Source organism: Phasianus colchicus, chromosome 11 (assembly GCF_987193195.1).
Source record: "Phasianus colchicus chromosome 11, bPhaCol1.hap1.1, whole genome shotgun sequence".
Lineage (NCBI taxonomy): Eukaryota > Metazoa > Chordata > Aves > Galliformes > Phasianidae > Phasianus > Phasianus colchicus.
This window is the reverse complement of record NC_143446.1, coordinates 1,060,627-1,079,744: the sequence shown is the minus strand read 5'-3', so window position 1 is coordinate 1,079,744 and position 19,118 is coordinate 1,060,627. Positions and strand designations below refer to the sequence as shown.

General features: G+C 38.4%; 1 protein-coding gene across 9 annotated transcripts in view; it reads left to right on the top strand.

Moving 5' to 3' along the window:
- The window catches only part of DOCK3 (dedicator of cytokinesis 3), a 187,460-nt gene that overhangs the window by 77,603 nt on the left and 90,739 nt on the right, over positions 1 to 19,118 (top strand). For all 9 annotated transcript variants that reach the window (XM_090147874.1, XM_090147873.1, XM_090147877.1 and 6 more), the window contains 3 exons: positions 7,263 to 7,344; positions 13,498 to 13,558; positions 15,748 to 15,895. In XM_090147874.1, coding sequence (XP_090004000.1) covers positions 7,263 to 7,344; positions 13,498 to 13,558; positions 15,748 to 15,895 — 291 coding nt within the window. The remainder of the gene's footprint in view (positions 1 to 7,262; positions 7,345 to 13,497; positions 13,559 to 15,747; positions 15,896 to 19,118) is intronic.

Here is a 19,118-nt window from a genome sequence, read left to right as displayed (position 1 = left end):
AAAAGCTGTTTATGGTGATTCCTAAATTAACAGGAAACAAATCGCTTAATCATATCAAGAGTTCTGCCTTTTAAAATACAATAGCAGCATGTATATGTATAATATGAAATATTTCCATGAACAGGATGCTTTATGTTAGAAGTTCTTGTCATCTTACCTCAAAGTCATCTCCTATGAGAAAGCAAAATTACATTTTTCTCAATTATAACGTTACTTTTCTCTTTTTTCGTGTGCCTCGTAGGTGTTATGAACACTTTTTCTTCATGGGAAATCCTCCTGTTGCTTAAATCATTTCTAGACAAAAAAAAAAAAGCTATATTTCTGACAGGTGGCAATGACTGAGATGTCAGTGTGTGCACGTACTTTCTCCATAACCCACTTTGATTACAGCGTAGTTACGTTTTTGTATTGACAAATATGAAATAGATTTTGAGGAACGTAGAAAATGGAATGAAAGTTTTTACAGAGAGACGGAAGAAGCCCCACAATGCTATTGTAAACTAGATTGCAGCACCAAGGGGAAGCCAGGACAGTGCAGCCATGGTTTTCTCTCTGCCACCATACAGGCAGCTGGAGAGCGCAGTTGATTGACTTTCCTGAAGAAAAACAGCCAAGGCTGCTGCATTGAAGTGTTGGGTAGTTTCTGCTCTGCTCTCCAATGCAGAGAAGCATTTCCTAAGTTGGTTCCTGCATGTATTGGCACGTGGAAACTGTACAGTTTAGAGAATGTTGTTCAATTTTTTATTCCCCCCCTTCCTTTTTCTATATATACCAGCAGTTCCTAATACAGTTCCATTCACTTGGTCACATAGTGTCCTTGGAGAGCTTGTGCACACAGTGACAGAAAGAATTCACCATTTCATTGCACTGGTGAATTAAACTGCCCAAAGTATGGTGTGCACAGCATGACAGCAGCATTTGAAGGCAAGTGTTGGCAAGCTTTCTGTTATCGTAGTAAGCAACTTGCTCATCCAGAGGTCTTTGTACCTGGACTGCAACCCTATGCTGTGAGCTGAGCTACTATTAGCATTTTATCAAAATAATTTGTATTGGTATCTAGCCATTAGCTTGGGCTTGCAGTGCACAAAATTGATTTTCAAATTTTTATCTGGAACAGAAATGATTATGTTTTTATATAACATCTTAAAATACTGATGATATTTATTTCCCAACTCATTTATTTTATTTTTTTATTGTCATGCATATTAAATTTCACTAGAAGATGAGCATGGAGGACATTACTGGAACAGGTTGTCCAAGGAGGCTGTGGATGCCCCATCCGTAGAGGCATTCAAGGCCAGGCTGGATGTGGCTCTGGGCAGCCTGGTCTGATGGTTGGCGACCTGCACACAGCAGGGGGTTGGAACTGGATGAGCATTGTGCTCCTTTTTCAACCCAGGCCATTCTGTGATTCTGTGATTCAGTGATTTTTGTGAGAAACTGTCATGCCCTTAACCATTGTTTAAATTGTCGGAATAAATATGAGGAAAGGAGGTGGCTGTTATTGTCTGTCCACTCTGCATCTATTAATGCTGTACTCGCATTCTTACAGGGATATGTGGTTGGGTTTTTTGCCTTGCAAACACACGCTAATTAAACCTGCCAGTGAGCTGCTATAGGGGTGCTCACTAATCCATTTGGAGCTCTTTGCTAGGCCTTTTGTTGTCATCTTTGCATGTTGTGCAGAAGAAAAAAAAATCAACAAAAACTCACAAACAAAAACGTTAAACACCAGAAGGTCCTCGTGGGCATAATGCTACTCTTGCTCACCCTGCAGTAAATTATGTCCCTGTTTGCCCCGTCCTTCATGCTGAACATGTAATGTCCCAAACCACTGATTGCTTCCTTCCTTTTTGCAGAAACAGATGTCAGTTCAGTATGGTCCTGCTTTTCATACAGTTAAAGGAAGCCAAGAAGTGAGACACTGTACTTCTTTCATTTTTCTTCCTTTCAAGTTAAAGAACAAGAAGCTAATTGACTTTGCTTATCAGAGCAATGTTTCTTGTATTTGAATAGCTTTAGCAATTGCTAATCATGCTGGCGATTGTAAAACTTGACTTATTGCTACACAAGTGGTGGTTTCACCATGATGTGAGTTAGTACAGGAGGAGATCTTGTAGTTAAAGTAATTGGAGGTTGCTTGTCACACGTAGGAATGAGAGGAACAAATAAACTTTTGTTTAAGATGCTGCAACTGGTGCAGCTCTTCATAGATCTGAACTCAATAAGGAAAAATGTTTTGGTGTTTTGTGCATCTCTTATTTCTGATTTTATGCAGGAAAGAATTGGTTTGGTGTGTTTTCAGAATAGCTGAAGGAAGAGGTTTATTTGACAGATCAGATCAAATACTCACAACCTCTCCATACCTGATTTCCACCACTTATTGGACAGATACAACTGCTGTGGATTTTTTTTTAATTTTCCTTGTGATTTGCTTGAGGTTTTCTGTTAAGAGAGTAGTATGTGTTTGTTTTCATTAAGCAATTAGTGCAGTTGTATTTATAATAAAAAAACGCGTTATGTGTACAAAGATGGGCAATTATTTCAGTATGCACTTTACTCAGATTTGATGTTTTGATCTTACAAGACTTTAATGTTGTCCATTCCATTCCATGCATACTTTTTGTGCGGAGAATAACCTTGAGGAATAGATAGCCGGGAGATGGAACTCCTTCAAAGGAAGTAGGTCTTAAAATAAGAAATACATTGATTGAATTCCTGCTAGGTTTCTTGACCCTAAATGTGTGTGCCCTTCCTTTGCCTAAAGAAGGAATTAAAGCTGAAGGTGGTGGGTCTTCAGATCAATTGGAAACAGTTATTATTTCTGGTTTCTTTCTACATAGAAATAAATTTGCAGCTGTAAAAGGGGGATGTCTGACTAGCTGGAAAAATGGGTCAACGGTGTCATGTTGTAAAAGGTTTGCCAGGATGTACTCACGTTGTTATCAGCATTAGGAAGACCTTTGTGGGATATTTTGACTGGTTTCTGAAAGCTGTTCTTAAACAGGAGTATTGAAGATGAGAGAAATACTGGAGCTGAAAAAAAAAATGCAGGTTAGGAGAAATAACTCTTGAGCTAGCTTAGGTTTTTAAGATTGCTTGTTAGCACCACTGTCTTTCTGTTTGTCTTGTCTTCCAGTGGAATCTCCTCCTGGTATGGTACATCCTCATGTTCCACAGTGCTCAAGTGCTGTTTGCCTCAAAGCCCCCTTAATTATTCAGTGATGTGAGATCAGAAGGGCTCTGGGGAGGATTGGAAATTAGAGAAGGAATTTAAAGGCTGTTACTGGGTAGTGCTGGAATGAGGGGATGATAGATCGTTGGGTGGAAAGAATGGCAGTCAGCTTCATTTGCTGAAAAGCACTGGCGTATGGGGACAGCAACCAACTGTTCTCTGTGTCTGTAAGAAGAAAAAGGGAAATCTGAAACATTTCCACTTGTTAGTAGAGAAAAACCTTGCAATAGATTATCAAATGAGCCTCCAGAATATATCTTTCAAATGTCTTGAAAGCAGGCCAAGCAATACAACTTCTGGTAACGAATCAGACATAAATAGATGGCAATTGTGTGAAAACCAGACCATCTCAGCTCCCAGACACGTCAGTCCTTCACTCTGCCATTGTCAGAGGGGCAGCGTGCACAGGGTTCTGAGGCTTACAGTGTTGTATTCAACTTCAGGTAGGAAAATGAAATGGTTGCTAGGGCTGAATTATTTTTTTCAAAGAAAACCTTTGTTGACAGTTCAAAAATGTGAACTGACTGGAGATGTAAAATATGAGCATTTTCATTATTGAGATCAATGAAACTAAAAGAGCATTTACATCGTTATTTCTCAAAGAACTTCAGTTTAATGAGTTTTAATTCTTAAATGATGGTATAGAATGCATATGTGTGCATTTTTTGATGTGTAGGTAAAAATTAACCTTCGGTGTCTGCATAGTTGGGTTTAAATGGTTACTCGGATCTTTTAAACATAACAACCTGAACACTTTTCTGGGCTCACTTTGTCCAGAGCTGTTAGAGATGCTGCTGTGATTCTCAAACTTACTTGTATGTTTACCTTATTCTTCTGTTTTTCCCTAGCTGTCCACTATTGGACATCACTGAATGGTAGGCTGAGGTGGACCTTTGATATGGAGGGTCATTGTTACAATTTGTCTGGTTTTGACTTAAGCTTATATTAATTTATTTGGGAATCAGCATTTTTTGCTATGTAATGTGGAACAGTAGTATGAATTTTCAGTATTTTCATCCTCGAATTTGAAGGTACTCTTAGTCGTGGCTACTTCATCAAATTTCCATTTTCCCTTGTCTCACAGAAGAGCTCGGTGCTCTGCTCGTGCTTTGGTTTCCCTTCCAAATTTCAGTCACACTTTCAAATAAGAAGAGTGCTGCTGTGACCACCACAGTGAAGTGATCGTATTCCAGGTGTGGCCTCCCCAAGGCACATGTAGGGGGTGATAACTTTGGGGCTTTACAGTCAAATCTGGGTGAGCCAGCCTTGATTGATACTTCAGTTTTGGATGAACATCTCCACCTGTGAGCACCTTTTCCCGGCAGATGTGATTCCTGTTGCTTGCAGTCTCCGTTCACTGGTAGGCTGATTGCTGCCTGCCTTCTTCTTGCTGCCTGCGTAGGCTTTGAATTCTACTGTGTCCCAGGCTGAGGGCTGGATTACATTCCTAGCAGCAGCAGTGACAGAGCAGTTTGCCAGAGATCTTGTTTGTTTAACACTGATGCGTTTTGTGCTCTTATACTTAAAAGTGGGACACGGTTAACATGCATAAGGCATAGTAATTACTCAGTGAACTAGCAGAATGTGGCAGATTTGGATTTAATACATGAACTGCAGTCGGTTGTTGTTTCAAGTTCAGGTTTAAAGAGGAGCGATGTTTATTTTATCAAAGTAACTTTTGTAGCTCTGAAAATCATGATTGTTGTTTTTTAAGGAATTGCACTTTTCTTTATGAAGGGTATATGTTATACTAATTGTAGTTATGGTAGAAAAGAAACATATGCTGCTTCCCAAAATTTCCAGGTGAAAGGAAGTACAATTAAACTTACTCAAAGGTGAACATCAAGTGAATTAGTTGAAGTTAAAGTCTCCTTGAGCATTGGTTTTCAGACCATTAGAAATACTGACACTTGTTGCTGCAGATTGGAAAGAGAAGGGCTATGATTTAACATCTCTTAAAGTGACATCATATTTTAGGGACATAAAGCCTGGTTCCCATTTAGAAATTGATGACATTAAGTGCACCCTCCTGTTGTATTTCCCTCATCTGGCAGTGGGCATGACTATTCTGCCCTCTGCTTTCTTGAAATTCATCACATCAAGCAGAGCTGGATGTCAGCAACTGCAGGTGCTGCAAAACCAACACCCATACTGGTGTGTGTTATTGCAATTAAAGTGTTTTTCTTGGAAAAAGGTCTCACTTTGAAAATTCTGACTTCATTCTTTGTGGTTATGTGCTCAGTAGCTAGAGGTAAATATGAAGGCATATTATTGTTACTGTAATGCAGCTGTTACCATAACGTACTGAAGATGTAAAGATGTAATAATGTACTGCACTTAATACATCATAAAATTTATTAAAATATTAGATTTACTATGTCACTAAAGCAGTTGTTAAAACATTAACTTACTGAATGATGTCTCAGAAGGTAGTTGGTGGTGAGGAATCATCGATTATCTGTGTTTTGTGGGTTTCTTCAGGATATGTTAGCAACCTCAGAGTTTATAACCATCTACAGCAAATGAATTGAAATTCTGGCTGGAAGAAGCTGTGGAATACATAGAGATTGGAGAAGCAGACAGAGCATGGTCTGGGTTTCTTAGCAAGAGAAGCACATAAACAAGCAAAGATGGCAAGCAAGATATGTGAGCCATGCCTAAAGCATTAGGCACCGTTTCTGCAGACGTAGCAACTTGAAAATATGTCAGTATTTATTCACTTTACTCCAAATGAACTCACAGTGTAATGCTGTGGTAAAAAAAAAAGGCTACTATGTGGCACTTGAATTGCAGAGCTGGGATCTGTTCGGAATTCAGTTGCATCAGGCTTATGACATAGGCGGTACCAGTATGGGTGTGTTGCACATTGGTAGAAATGTTTGTGAATCTGTGCTGAAAAATAATACTCTGGATAAGTTCTGTGAAGTTATCTCAGCGCTTTCAAATGAGTTTCTTAACAGTGATGTTTATGTGCTTCTAGAGAGATGTTCGATCACACAGTGTAACCAATGACTGATATTAGTGCCCTGTGAGAAGATGCCTTTTATAGAGCGATCTTTATAGAAGAAAGGAAAACGCAAATCAGTAGCTGAACACTGAAACCAGATGTTTCCATGTTGGCGATAACCCATGCATTTTGACAGTTGGGAAGAATAACCTTGGAGCAAACTACCAAAGGAAGTTGTATGTGCTCCGTGCTTCTTCAGGCCAGCTATGCTGGAAAAATATGTTTAGTCAAATAAAGGCTACTAGAGTGTACAGCCTATGGTCAAAAGGATCTGTGTTATGATGAAAAAGTAATTAGAAGTCATTATTTCTATGCACCTGTAGAAAAAAAAAATCTAGTTGATAGTTTGTTGTACATTAGTGAATAACTGTTCATCGGATTTATTTGTATGTGTAAATTCTCTGTTTTGCTAAAACAGTATCTTTGTCCATGTCCTACCATCAGTAGCAAGGACTATGTATTTTGCAGTCTTCATTTCCACTTTTTTGCTGGTAGAAGTAGTGTAATTTGATGAACAGTTTCAATCAATTGCATCACAATGCATTTGATTTAACGTATTTCTTCTAAAAATACTAAAAATTTCTTCTAAAAATGGAGATTGGTCAATGGATATTACTTCTACTATTGATTGGATTTTAATGAGCTTTTCTTTACCAAAAGCAGTACATGCTTCAGCAAGTGTGCCCTACCCTTGTCTGAAGTACTTGTAACGTGTACAAATCCCAAGCTTCATATGCATTCACATTATTTTAATGTTATCGTATCACTAATATGCATCACCCTTGTGTTTCCATATCAGAGTACTGACTTGTAAGTTCTCTATAGTATTTCATGTAATTTTATCTTTATTAATGACTGTTGTTTCATATACTTTAGAAGTTAAAAAAGAAAACAACAAACAAACAAACAAACACAAAAAACAACTCCTGCATCCTGTATTGAAAATGTATCTGGCTGTATTTTTATGCTAAAGTATGTATATGAAACTCACTTTTTTTTTTAATACTGTTTGCTTTGTAGTGAGAGATTTATGGTGAGGTTAAATAAGAACGGAGGTCCCAGGAATCCAGAGAAGATAGATCGAATGTGTGCACTCTTCACAGTATGTATCTGTTCCTTTTCTTCTTCCCTTACAGTAGTGTGATTATAGACGTGCTGAGAGGGAGAACACAACTCTTTCTTTCCCATATATTAAGCAGAAGTGGATGCTCTTTCGAAGTTTTGTTACTGTTACAATTAAATGTTAACAGAAAAAAAAAGAGAAATGCTTCTAAATTATTTTTATAGCTAACCAAATATTCTGAAATGCTTCCTTGTAACTGTGTTCGAATTGCAGTCAGGAATTTCACATCCTAGGTGTGATAAACACTTTCCATCATGATTCACCTTGTGAGTTCATGCACATGCTAGAAGCAATTTGGGAAAAGCATTTTTGTTTCCGGTGGAAAAAAAAAAAAAAAGGAAGACAACATTGGTATAAACTGTTGTCCTGGCAATTAAATCCTCTAGGGTCAGGCAGTGTGGAACACTGAAATAGGCGTGGTTTTCAGTACCATCTCTTTTTATCCTTCACAAAGATACCCAAATTTGTCCTCTTAAGGAATGGTCTACATCTAGCCAGGAATAAGGGTGCTCAATTGTGCCTCATCTGGACAGAAAAGATGTGAACCTTTAAAAAACAGCACTAACAGTGATACTAACCTAAGTATTAGTATGGGTTTTGGCATAGTATTGGCTGATTCAATGTTAACAAAGGTAACAGTGTCTTAGTTTTGAAGTTTTCGCTGCCACCATTGTCCTTCACTTGAAAACTAATGTGTTTCTGTTCTAAGAGAAAGACATCTGGAAAGCAAGCTTTAGTACTGCTGCCTGGATAACTCAGAAAGCAAAGCTCAGGATTAGTAATTGCTCTAAGGGTTACTCCCAAAAGGCAACTGGTTCGTATCAGTTTTGGCACTTAATGGCATTTCAGCATTCTTAAAGTTTTTCACCATCAAACTTTACCATCTACATTGATGCCACCCTACTTAGTTATGCTACAACTTTCTTGTTTCTTGTGAAAGTGTTGCTCTGGTGACATGCAAAACAGTCTTTGCATGGTTTCAAAAGCACAGAGAGAATACTGATAATACAATGTGGCCCAGGAGCATAACAGTTCCGGAAGAGACTTGTTGCATGTCACAAATGAGACCCACCTATTAAGGAGACCAGCTGCAAGTATTGCCACTCTGTACTCAAGTACAGTTACTCAGAGATCACTCATCAAGTCTATTCAAAGCATTGGCCGAGGTACGTAACAGAGCAACGGAGAATAATTTTCAGATTAGCTTTTAATCTGCTGCGATTCGATCTCGATGTGCTGAAATTCTTTCAGTCTCCTGTAAACAGACAGTTACGGTTGTGCAGAAATCCAGGCATAGCTTTCTAGTCTACTCTATACAGATTCTGGCTGCATAGCTGCAGTTCGTAACAGTAAGGAAGTTCCACATGCATAAGAGCCTACATAAGAGCCAGAATAAAATTATGGACAGTGCATCAGTGATACTGGGTAGTTTTCGTACTTTATGCATTCTAAGAGCAAGCACCGACACTAAATAGATGCAGTCAAGAATCGTCTCTGAAGATTTCTATCCTACAACAGAGGTTTATGTCCATGGAAATCCCATTTCTGATGGTTATCAAAACAGATACCGGGTGGCCAGCACAGTACTGTTTTGGGTTTGTTGTAAGGCACCTTTCTCTTATAAGCTTTGTTTACATATTTTCAATGAGAACACTGATTCATGTTGTGAAGTGCAGGGTCAGGCAGGATGCGCTCTATGCTCGTAACGCTGGCTGTGTTGGCTGGGACCTGCTGAGCACATCCGTGACTCACTGGGCTGTTGAGTCAGAGACTTTGAAGAAGCATCCCCGAATGCCTTTCTGTTCAAAAGCCAAGTTTTCTTTGATCATAACTAAAAGGCCAGTCTTCTCTTGTATAGGAAGTTTCAAAATGCCTGAGCATTAATCAGAGGGAGTTCAGAGTGTTCACCTGTCCATCATATTCTGATGTCATGCTTCTCTCCCAGCTCTGGCTGCAGCCTTTCCTGAGGCCTCTTGTGCTGTCTCAGCCTACCTGTCTCAGTACTCCTCCAGGAAATGTCTATCTCAATAACCCAGGAGCCCCAGTGTCCCAGCTCCTTCTGCCGTGAGCATTTCTCGGCCTCTTCTGTGCTCAGTGCATTCTCACTACCTGCGCTGGTTGATGGATTGTTCTGATTACTGATTTTAGAATGAATACAGTTTGGGAAAAGGCAAGACAGATTGTCTGTCACTGTGGCTGCGTATTGGCTCATCAGAGGGAAAATCTTTTAGTACAGAACATTACTGATGTGTTCTGTAAACCTCATTGAGATTCCCTGGAGCATTGGTTTCTATGCTTCTTTTACCATTTGACACCCAAGGTAATCTTGCAGTCAGTGTTCATTACTTAAAAGGAGCTTGAGGTCTTCTGGATGCTTCCAAACTAAGGTAGTGCTATGATTTCAGTGCAGTTTTGTTCCCAGTGTTATCTTAGTCTTGTATTTAAATCAGTTCATTGATTTCCTAATCAAATTCCTTGGCTCCCAATGTCTTTCTAACACTCTCATCCCTTCCAGAGAGAAGAATCCCCAATACCTTAGGTAATTCAAGGTATTTCTGTCTTTTCCTGCTACCTCTGTTGCATCGAGTTGTTCAGCCATCTCCTTGGGTAACATTTCACCTTAGGTCCTGGATCTGTTGTCATATCGCACCAAGGGTGAGAAACTGCTTCCTCGGAGGAACAAGATTGCTCAACTAAACTTCAGTCTTGTCACACTTCAGAAGCTTTTCTGGATCAGAATTAAGATGTAACTATGCAGCATGAGTTTTCTCTTTTGGTTAAATACCTTGCTCTCTGTGGCAGCTCATTTTGGTGGAGCTATTTAAATCTCTATTTAATTAATTGCAGTCAGATATCCTTGATACTGCTGTGTTGGGTTTGCTGTTGTTGTTTTGGCTTTTTTTTGTTTGCTCGGTGGTTGTTGTTTGAACGCACAGACACGTCTTTATAGTAACTAACATTGCAAAGAACTATTGTTAGAAGGTAACTCTTTTCCATTCCTGATGTGGAAAACTTTCCTTGCTAGTGATTTTCTAAAAAGCCTTGCAGTTAGAGTTATTATGGATTACTTTGATTATCAACTAGAGTCATTTTAAATGGTCAGGAGGATGTGGGAAATAAACTGCTTGTGAAGACTGTGCTCAGAGCACAGTGCTAGAATTAGATTTAATTATATTGCCCGTAACCAAAAATAAATGTAGCTGCTCCTCTTCTGAGTCCTAAGCTGTGTACGTGGATTCTTTCTTAAGAAATCATGTGAAGGATTCTCAGAGGGGTGGAGGGATTTGGACTGTGGGCTCTGTGTCACAGTAAGAATTTCTCCCTCCGTAAAAAGCCTCTGCTGCACAGAAATGGAAGGCAGGGCCATCTGTGCCCACAGTTTCTGTCTGTGACTGTGATACAGTGTAGTTTTTCCAATGTGTGAACCCACCAATATGTGCATGCCCTACTGTTTTCTGGTATTTTGACAGCTACTCTTTGAAAAAACAGTTATCTAGGTTCTGTTAATTACAACTGGTAATCTTATATTGTTACAGAAATCTTTGTGTTGAATCAAAGATATTTTCACAGGAAAATCTACTGTTATCTAGTATTAACCATCACCTCCCTTTTTTATTTTATTTCTTTATTTTGAAGTATATTGCCAGGAACTGCTGAGATTAAAGCTGTGTCAAATTCCTTCTTATAACAGAGCTTCAGTTTTTCCAAGACACACAAGATAAAGCCTGCCATATGCTATGTTGGTGTGGTAGGTGGCGAAGAAAGCCTCGAAAGTATGTTCTCTTCCTGCAGCAGCAAAATGGACTTGAAGAGAAAACATTATGGAAGATTTATTAGCTTGATTCTTTGGCTGCAGAGAAACATGAGCTGGTAGCTGAGGAGCACCAAACAGTGTATTTGCAACTCAGTGCGTGTGCTGCCCACTGAGTGTTCCTTTTAAATGGAGTCAGAAGACACAGCCATGAATTTATTACGCGCCTGCTGTAATCCAGCTATATAGTGCTATTTGAAGGGAGCTGCAACTTCTCTTTAAAATACGTTCTCCTTATGTCTGGTCCCTTTGCTTGGATTTTATTGTGCTGTATATAGGAACGTCACTAAAAGCTAACGTTTAGTGTTTATGTGCATTGCCATCATAATCTCAGTTGCTGAGATTCAGTTTCCTATGTCACAGAGGAAAGAAACGTAGTGTATGAATTAAAGTTGATATGCTAGGGTCCTGCAAAGCATGATTTTTAATGCACCAAATTGGATCGGACTAACAACGGACTAACATAGTTTCAAAAATTGTGTGATTTCCTTTTATAGTGATCTTAATACTGCTTAGGTGTTTTTAAAATTTGTTTTGTTTTAAGAAAAAAGGTTTTATTTGAATGCTACTGAGATTTTTCCCACTGACTCTTGCATTGTACTTTCCAAAATAATATACTATTAGAAGGGTGGGCTGTGTTTGAGCACAAGCAGCCCTGTTCTGCCCACCAACTGAACAGCTTGGCAGGAGCCGTTAATGGCTGTGGTGGGTATCATTTGTCAGTAGAAAAGAAGGGAAAGGGAAGAGAAGAGAAACATGAGTATGTAGACATTTACCCGATGAGGTTGTCCTTAAAGTCATATCAGAAGCCCTAGAAGTGTCTTAAAAGCATTATGTTGAAATAATCACATAAAAGCTGTGTTTTGCCTTAAAATGATGTGAGGCGACGAGTGTTGCTCCAGCACAAGGAGGAGGATGTGCTGTGGTAACCGAGCTTTGAAGTTTCTCTTCGAATCTTTCCTTCAGCATGCTCTGCTACCTCTGCCACCATCTTAGAGTGCATTTATCAGTCTGCGGTTCCTGCTGACACTTCCTCTGTCCTCAGAAGCATCTGGAGTGATTCCATTACATCTGGGGAGGATCTGGATGATGCAATGCAGAACAGTGAGATGACGGCATGTAGTAGAGCAGAGAGGCGGCAGCTGTTGCTGTAGAGCACGAGGAGGCTCTTTGCATCAGAATGTAAAACATTCGTGAAGATTCTCACAGGATTTGTTTGAAATATTCTTCTCCTGGGTTTTAGTCATACAAAGAAAACATGTTGAGTGGTAGTTATGCCTATAGGAAGAGATGTTTGTTGGCTCTTCAGTGCAAAAAAAAAAAAAAAAAAAGAAAAAGAAAAGAAAAAGAAAACAGCACAGGGGAAAGCATTGCGGTTGATCACTGTAAAATTATCAGAAACAAATATAAAGCATTGAGGGCAGTTTCTAACGTGAATGCAAAGTGCTGCAGTAATGAATTACTGACAAGTGCTCTATGCCTGTCTTCTTCATTTGTCTTCTCTATCTGTAGGGATTGGTCAGGATCAATAATGCTCTTTTTCTTCTTTCTTGTCAGCTTCAGCTCTTCATTTGTTCTTCCCTAGGTTCTTCTGTTTCCATTCCCTGGATTTTCTTGAAGCTCATTATGAAAAGTTGAATGGAATTATCAGATTTCATATGTCTGTATAGTCACTTGCCTTAAAATTACATTGGGAACATCTGAAGGTGTCTTGTATTTCACTAAACAACTATATCATCTTAAAACTGAGTTCCCTTCTTAGTTATTCCAGTACCCTGCCACTGTTCATAACATACTCAGTTTCAAAGTGGCCCTTGCCGACTACCTCATCCCCCAATAGTCCCAGGGCACAGTTTATGAAAATGAAGGGGCACAAAGCCTTTCCAGCTGGCAGTCTGAGTGCAACTTACATTGCTTTTGAATTTTGAAGATTGTTATCTATGAACCAGCTCACCTTGGCACTCATCAGCTTGTGTGGACAGAGCCTGTAGGTCCTAAGCACAACTGAGATGATTTTAATATAGCATCAAAATGCTAGATGCCAAGATTTTGATACAGCGTTTCTAGCCAGTGCAGTCAGAATATTTAATTTCTTTTCTTTTGTTGTAGAGAATATGCCAACCAAATATGATCTTCCTATGTTTTTTTATTTTTAAATTGGTATGTTAGAAATAATAATACTTCTGGATTTCTAAATATGAAGGGGCTAAATGAATGCAGAATCCTTACGTGTAGTCCTTAGTATTGTTTGTGGGAGTTGTTCAGGCTTTGGAAGTGCAGTGTGTTCTGTATTTTATCATCTGTTTTTTCCAATCTTCTAGGATCTCAGCAGCAAGGACATGAAGAGAGATTTGTACATAGTTGCCCATGTAATTCGAATAGGTACAGTATGATGTATTTATTCATTGAAATATATACATAAGTAACAATGTTTTTAAAAGTATTTAAAATATTTATTTTACTGAGCTGATGTTACAGTGATTTAATGAGTTAACAAACTCAGCTATAGGCTATGTCTGTCTGCCCAGACTAATGCTGATATAATCTGCTGCTACGTGTGAAAAAATTCCTGATGGCTCTGTAACAATGGTGCTGTTTTCTCTGTGTGAGACTAAATGTTTGGTCCAGCATCATGCTTAGGAGGGGGGAGGACTGAAAATGCTTTTTGTTTAATGTTCTGAAATTTCATACAAGGTCTTTTTACTTATCATATATAGGTAGTGTAAGGTGTAGTGCATATCATACCAGGCCATTCATAACTAGTGAAACAGGAACTGTTAAATAGATACGAAGACCTGTTTTCTGCTGTGGTGAATCTGTGGTGCTTCCAAGAACCCACACTTATATTTAAGGAGATACCTATAAAAAATAAAGGGGGCTCTCACACCTGTCAGTTGTTCTTTCTGCCAGCTAACACCAAAAAGGAGCATTTGCAGTAGTATCTGCCTGCTTGTAGCCCAACATCCAATAGCATACACTTGCTTCTTTCTAATTTCCCCTGCCTGCTCATGTAGAACTACCACAAAAAGAGATGTGGATGCTTAGTAATGTGAGCTGACCCTACCCAAGGAAGAAAGCCCTTCCTTGCTAAATGTTTTTGAGTAGTCACCACTTTTAGAGGGTTCTTCTCTGACTATTCTAGGCGAGCCAAGGCTTCGTCTTTTATTTTTGAAAACAGTAGTAGCAAGAATAAAAAGAGTTCAAGATGGAAGTTTTAATTTGGAATGTTTCTTATATGGTATAGCAGAGTGCTTGAAGTAGCTCATGGACAGTGAATGAATTGGCCCAGCAGGGTGCTCAGGTGAAGTGCCTGTATAATTTCTTTATATCAATTACTTTGGCAGAAAGATTTTTAGACACGAAGGGCTTGATAGGAAAAAACTCCAGGTAAGAGGGATATAACTAGCGAAAAACAGGGAGTTAAATGGTTCTGAATTATGAATGCATGTACTTCCACTGAGAAATATGCAAGTAAATATTTACCTACATCATGTAACTCATTACAGACATTTAGACCTAAAATGTTGATAGCACATAAGTAGGAATATGGCAGCCGCTTCAGTTGCTAAACAGCTTTTTAGCAGAGAAATGATCTGATAGTGTTTGCAATGAAATAGTATTCAACCTTCTTTCCAGTCAGTTCACCACAAGTATGCTTTAGCAGCCACGTGTATCTTTTCTGAAGCACAGGATGTCTAAATGGCTTAAGGAAACTATAGCTTTGTTGGACTTCCTTGTGAATGACAGTACAAACCTTCAAAGTCACAAACATGTTAGGAGGGTCTGTTTTTCATTGTCTGACTTTACTGTGTTAAATGAAATGTTTGAAAGCTGTAATTGCTCCATTTCACCTGAGCTATTTATTGAAGGAAGCTTGTAGAACTTTTTAAAGCTATGTTGAAGTTTAAGTTCAGATTCTTAACATTGATGCAATATGTGCTGAACGAATTATGATGTGTAGTGTTCAAGTTGACTTAGTTGATCACAGTGATTTTTTTCTGACCTACACATTTTTTGGCTCTGTTAGAAAACTGCCAATAGGATGTTAGTCACTGCACAGCTCATCTCTGAATTCTACTTTCATGCTCCCAAAACAAACATGATAAATGACAGTATGTAAACTACATTCCCTTAAAACAGTGAAAATTTGTCTAAATTTGTGTAAAATGGAAGGACCACATGAATCACCGTGTAGTTGCAGAGAGGTGAGTGCAAGATATATTCTTGTCTTGTTTGAGAAATGGTTTGTAGTCAGCTGGGCTGGATGCAGATACATGTTGTGAGGCTGTCCATCAGCAGTGGCCAGACTTTGCACCGTCTGCTTTGTCCTTGAGTGTTTTGTTAGCTAATAAGCTCACATTCCTGAATTGAAGAAACCCAGTGAGTCAGCTAGTTCAAGTGGACCTCTGAAATAAAAATGGTATCAGGAGAAAAAGAAGCTACAAATATAGGGAGGATCACAATTTAGTTGACATTTATTGTAGGAATATGTTCTGAGGGGGATTACAGAGCACAATTAATGGAATTGCTGCATTTGAGGATCTAATATCCTGAATTTCTGTTGATTTTAGGTCGCATGTTGCTAAATGACTCAAAAAAGGGACCTCCACATTTACACTATCGCCGCCCCTATGGCTGTGCAGTGTTGAGCATCATGGATGTACTTCAGTCAATTTCTGAAATAAAAGAAGAAAAGGATTTTGTTCTCAAAGTTTACACGTGAGTAACTCTTAGAAGTAAAAGAATTGAGAAAAAAAAATTCAACATACTGATGCTTAAGAGTTGCTAAATATTAAGGTGCCATAAGCTGCATTTACTGATTTATGTTGACAAGTTAAACTAGTTCTGTTGGCAGTTATTGTTTCAGAAGCTCATAGAGAGCAGTGAATATTATTACAGATGCTCTGGGTGTGTTAAATGCTTCAGAAATTATTGAATATTGCTCAAATCTCAAATGACATACAAAGCTGTGCTTTTGTTAATGGGCCTTATTTAAAATCTGTTAAGCTCAAGAACATAGAAATATTTTCTGTTACCCTTGAGGAAGGGAAGTAGCATCTCCAATTCTTTTTCAGTCACGATGACCAAGAGAACAACTGAAATCAACACCATGTGACCAAAAAAATCAAAACAAGTCAACATTTTCTGAGCAAGAATCTATCTTCTGTTTATGTGTGATTTTGAACTTTGAACTACCAATTCTTACTGGGCAGTGTGGTCTCATAGTCATAATAAAGAGAGCACAGACAAACTGTCTGGAGACTGCAGAGAGTATTTAAATACCTTGTCATTGAGAAGGAATACTGACAATATGTGCTTTGCAGATGGGCTCAGATACAGATAACATTATTTTGTCTGTGGCCATTATCTAAGTAATAAGATAATTTGAGGGGTAATAGAACTCTTTTGAGAAGTGCATTCAGCAGCAGAAAATGTGCCATTCATTGGAAGCTACAAATGAGAAAAAATGACTTTCATTGTTCAGGGAAAGATTCTTGAATAATTCTTCCTACGTTAGAAATCAGTTTGTCCAAAGCAAGTCTCTCAGAGTCAGCTCTTCCATTCTTGTTTTGCCAGCAGTTATAAAAACTGTAGCAAAAATGTCAAGTTGCAGGGAAGAAAATGGACTTCTTTCATCTCTTTGCCAATACGATCTGGGTAATTTGGCATTTTATCACCATTCAGTTTCAGCTCCATCCCAAGCTGATGGTTCCCAGTTACATAATTTGTTGATGTTGCAGAGATATGTTAATGTATTGCAACTGCGACATTTTGAATGTTTACAGTAATGTAGCATTCTGAATCTGATCTCTGTTTCGATGCCCTTTTAGTGCATCTTTAGCTTCTTCTTTGCTGAAAAGTGGGAGAGTAAAAATCTGTTAAATACTGAACTTGTCCATTTGTCAGTGATAAATTACTGATTTCTTAATACTGCCATGAAAAAAAATCACTGAGTAGAAAACTGTTCCTTTTCTTCTACTCACCCTGAACTATCCTGTTAGTATGGATTCCCTACAGACCACCCAAAATACCAACTGTATCGGCCGAAATGCTGAAATAGGTTTATACCAGCTGTTCTTTTCTTCTACTCCCCAAACATCCATAGTCAGCAACAGTCTCCAACAGAAATCTTCAGAAGCGAGAATAAATTGATGTAGCTAAAAAGTACCAGCTTATCCCTTTTGCAGCTTTAATAGCTGTTAGTCTTCACGACAGAATGTTTTCACAGCTTTGTCTGCTTACATCTTCTCTTTGCACATTCATTTGGCTAAGCTAACTTTTCTTGCTTTGTAGATAAGAATTGAAATAACAAATTTTTGTCTTTTATGATCTGTAAATTGTGCACGAATACTTAAAACAGCACTGAGCTACTTTTCTTACCTGCTGTACTCACTTCTATTGTTTTTAATATGCCTCAAGCCAGCCCAAAAACATCATGTGAAGAAATAAGGAGGGAGGTCTATTTGTATTTTTGAAGGAGAAGTAAGAAGCATTATTTTTGTGCACTATCTGTGTAAAACTTAGAGACAGAAAAGCCTTTCATAGGGAGCAGCTGGAAAAAAGTTGAAAGCCTAACATTGGCTGAAAGAAATACACGGCATTTAAATTGAGACTATTGCTGGATCCACAAGAGAGAACATACACAGGAAGAAAAAATCAATTTACTTCACCAGTCTGCCTTATTATTGCTGAAGATTTATGTCTGAAAAAGTCTTTTTCCTCACAATCTGCTGTTGGTTAATCCTGCAGTCATGTTATAATCTTACTAAGAGGATAGAGTACCACAGCTCTAGCTGTAAGCTCATTATGTAAAAGCATGAAGGTTTACTTCTCTAATTCTTTTTAATAATGTACATTTAAAAGTGAGATGAAAACTGAAATCTCAATCCGTATATTTTTAAGATATTTTGATTTCATGCTTTTATGTGAATATTTATCTTCAGTTCTTTGGTTTTGATCGCTGCACCTTATTCTTTGTGTTGATGCTTCCTCTTCCCCAAAGCCTTCATGTATTTCTCTTTCATTTTATCTTCATATGGGTTTTGGATCTTTTTGTCCTATTTTTCCTCAGTCCTTTGTGCATTTCCCTCTTTTGCCAGCACTAGATTTTAAGTTTCTTTTGTCTTAATGTGCTACATTGTCTTTTCCCTGTTGAAATTCAGTTGTTGCTATTTGCCCAGCTGGACAGACATACATTGCATTTCTGTCCCTGTCTGTTTGACATCAGGGTCTGTGTAGTATGGCAAACATTCCACTCAATAGATTTACTGCAGAGCAAGCCAACCTGCAGAGATGATGGATGGCTCAGGACAAAATTCTTGTTGAAACTAAAATATGTTTAGTAATACATCTGGTATTTAGAGAAAACACAATAAACTGCATTACTGGTAAGTGTTCCCAGGCCAACTTGGGGGGATATTCTTCTTTGTGTTCAAGAAATGTGAAGTACAGCTTATTTTGGTATTTGGTACAAAACTAGCTTTAAGCTAACTTTACCCTCCATTGATTTTTGGGACAACTTTGTTCCAGCTTAATTTACAGGCATAAGTCATTGAAGACTGAAATCTATTTTAAATTCAACTCCAGAGGCTTATACAACAACTGAAAAGTTACCAGAAGTTAGACATTTCCTGTAAGCTCAGCTCTGAGGGTGAAGAATGGTACAGACTTTGTTCTGTTGGTTCCCTTTTTAAGGAAAACATTATTTGCAGTGGAATAAATGATTTTAATTGTCTTGCCAAGGGAAGTGCAGTAAAGAATGTGGAGAGAATTTTTTTTTCCCTGATGAGTAAGCTGAATAGAAGATAAGTTTACGAACAGGTCTATAAATGGAGGAATAGGAATAGACAGGGACATGTATCCTTACATCCCTAATTCCAAAGGGTGAGGGTAGTGCACTGTAGGAAGCAGGCAGGCACATGCACCTTGCCCAAGCACTGTC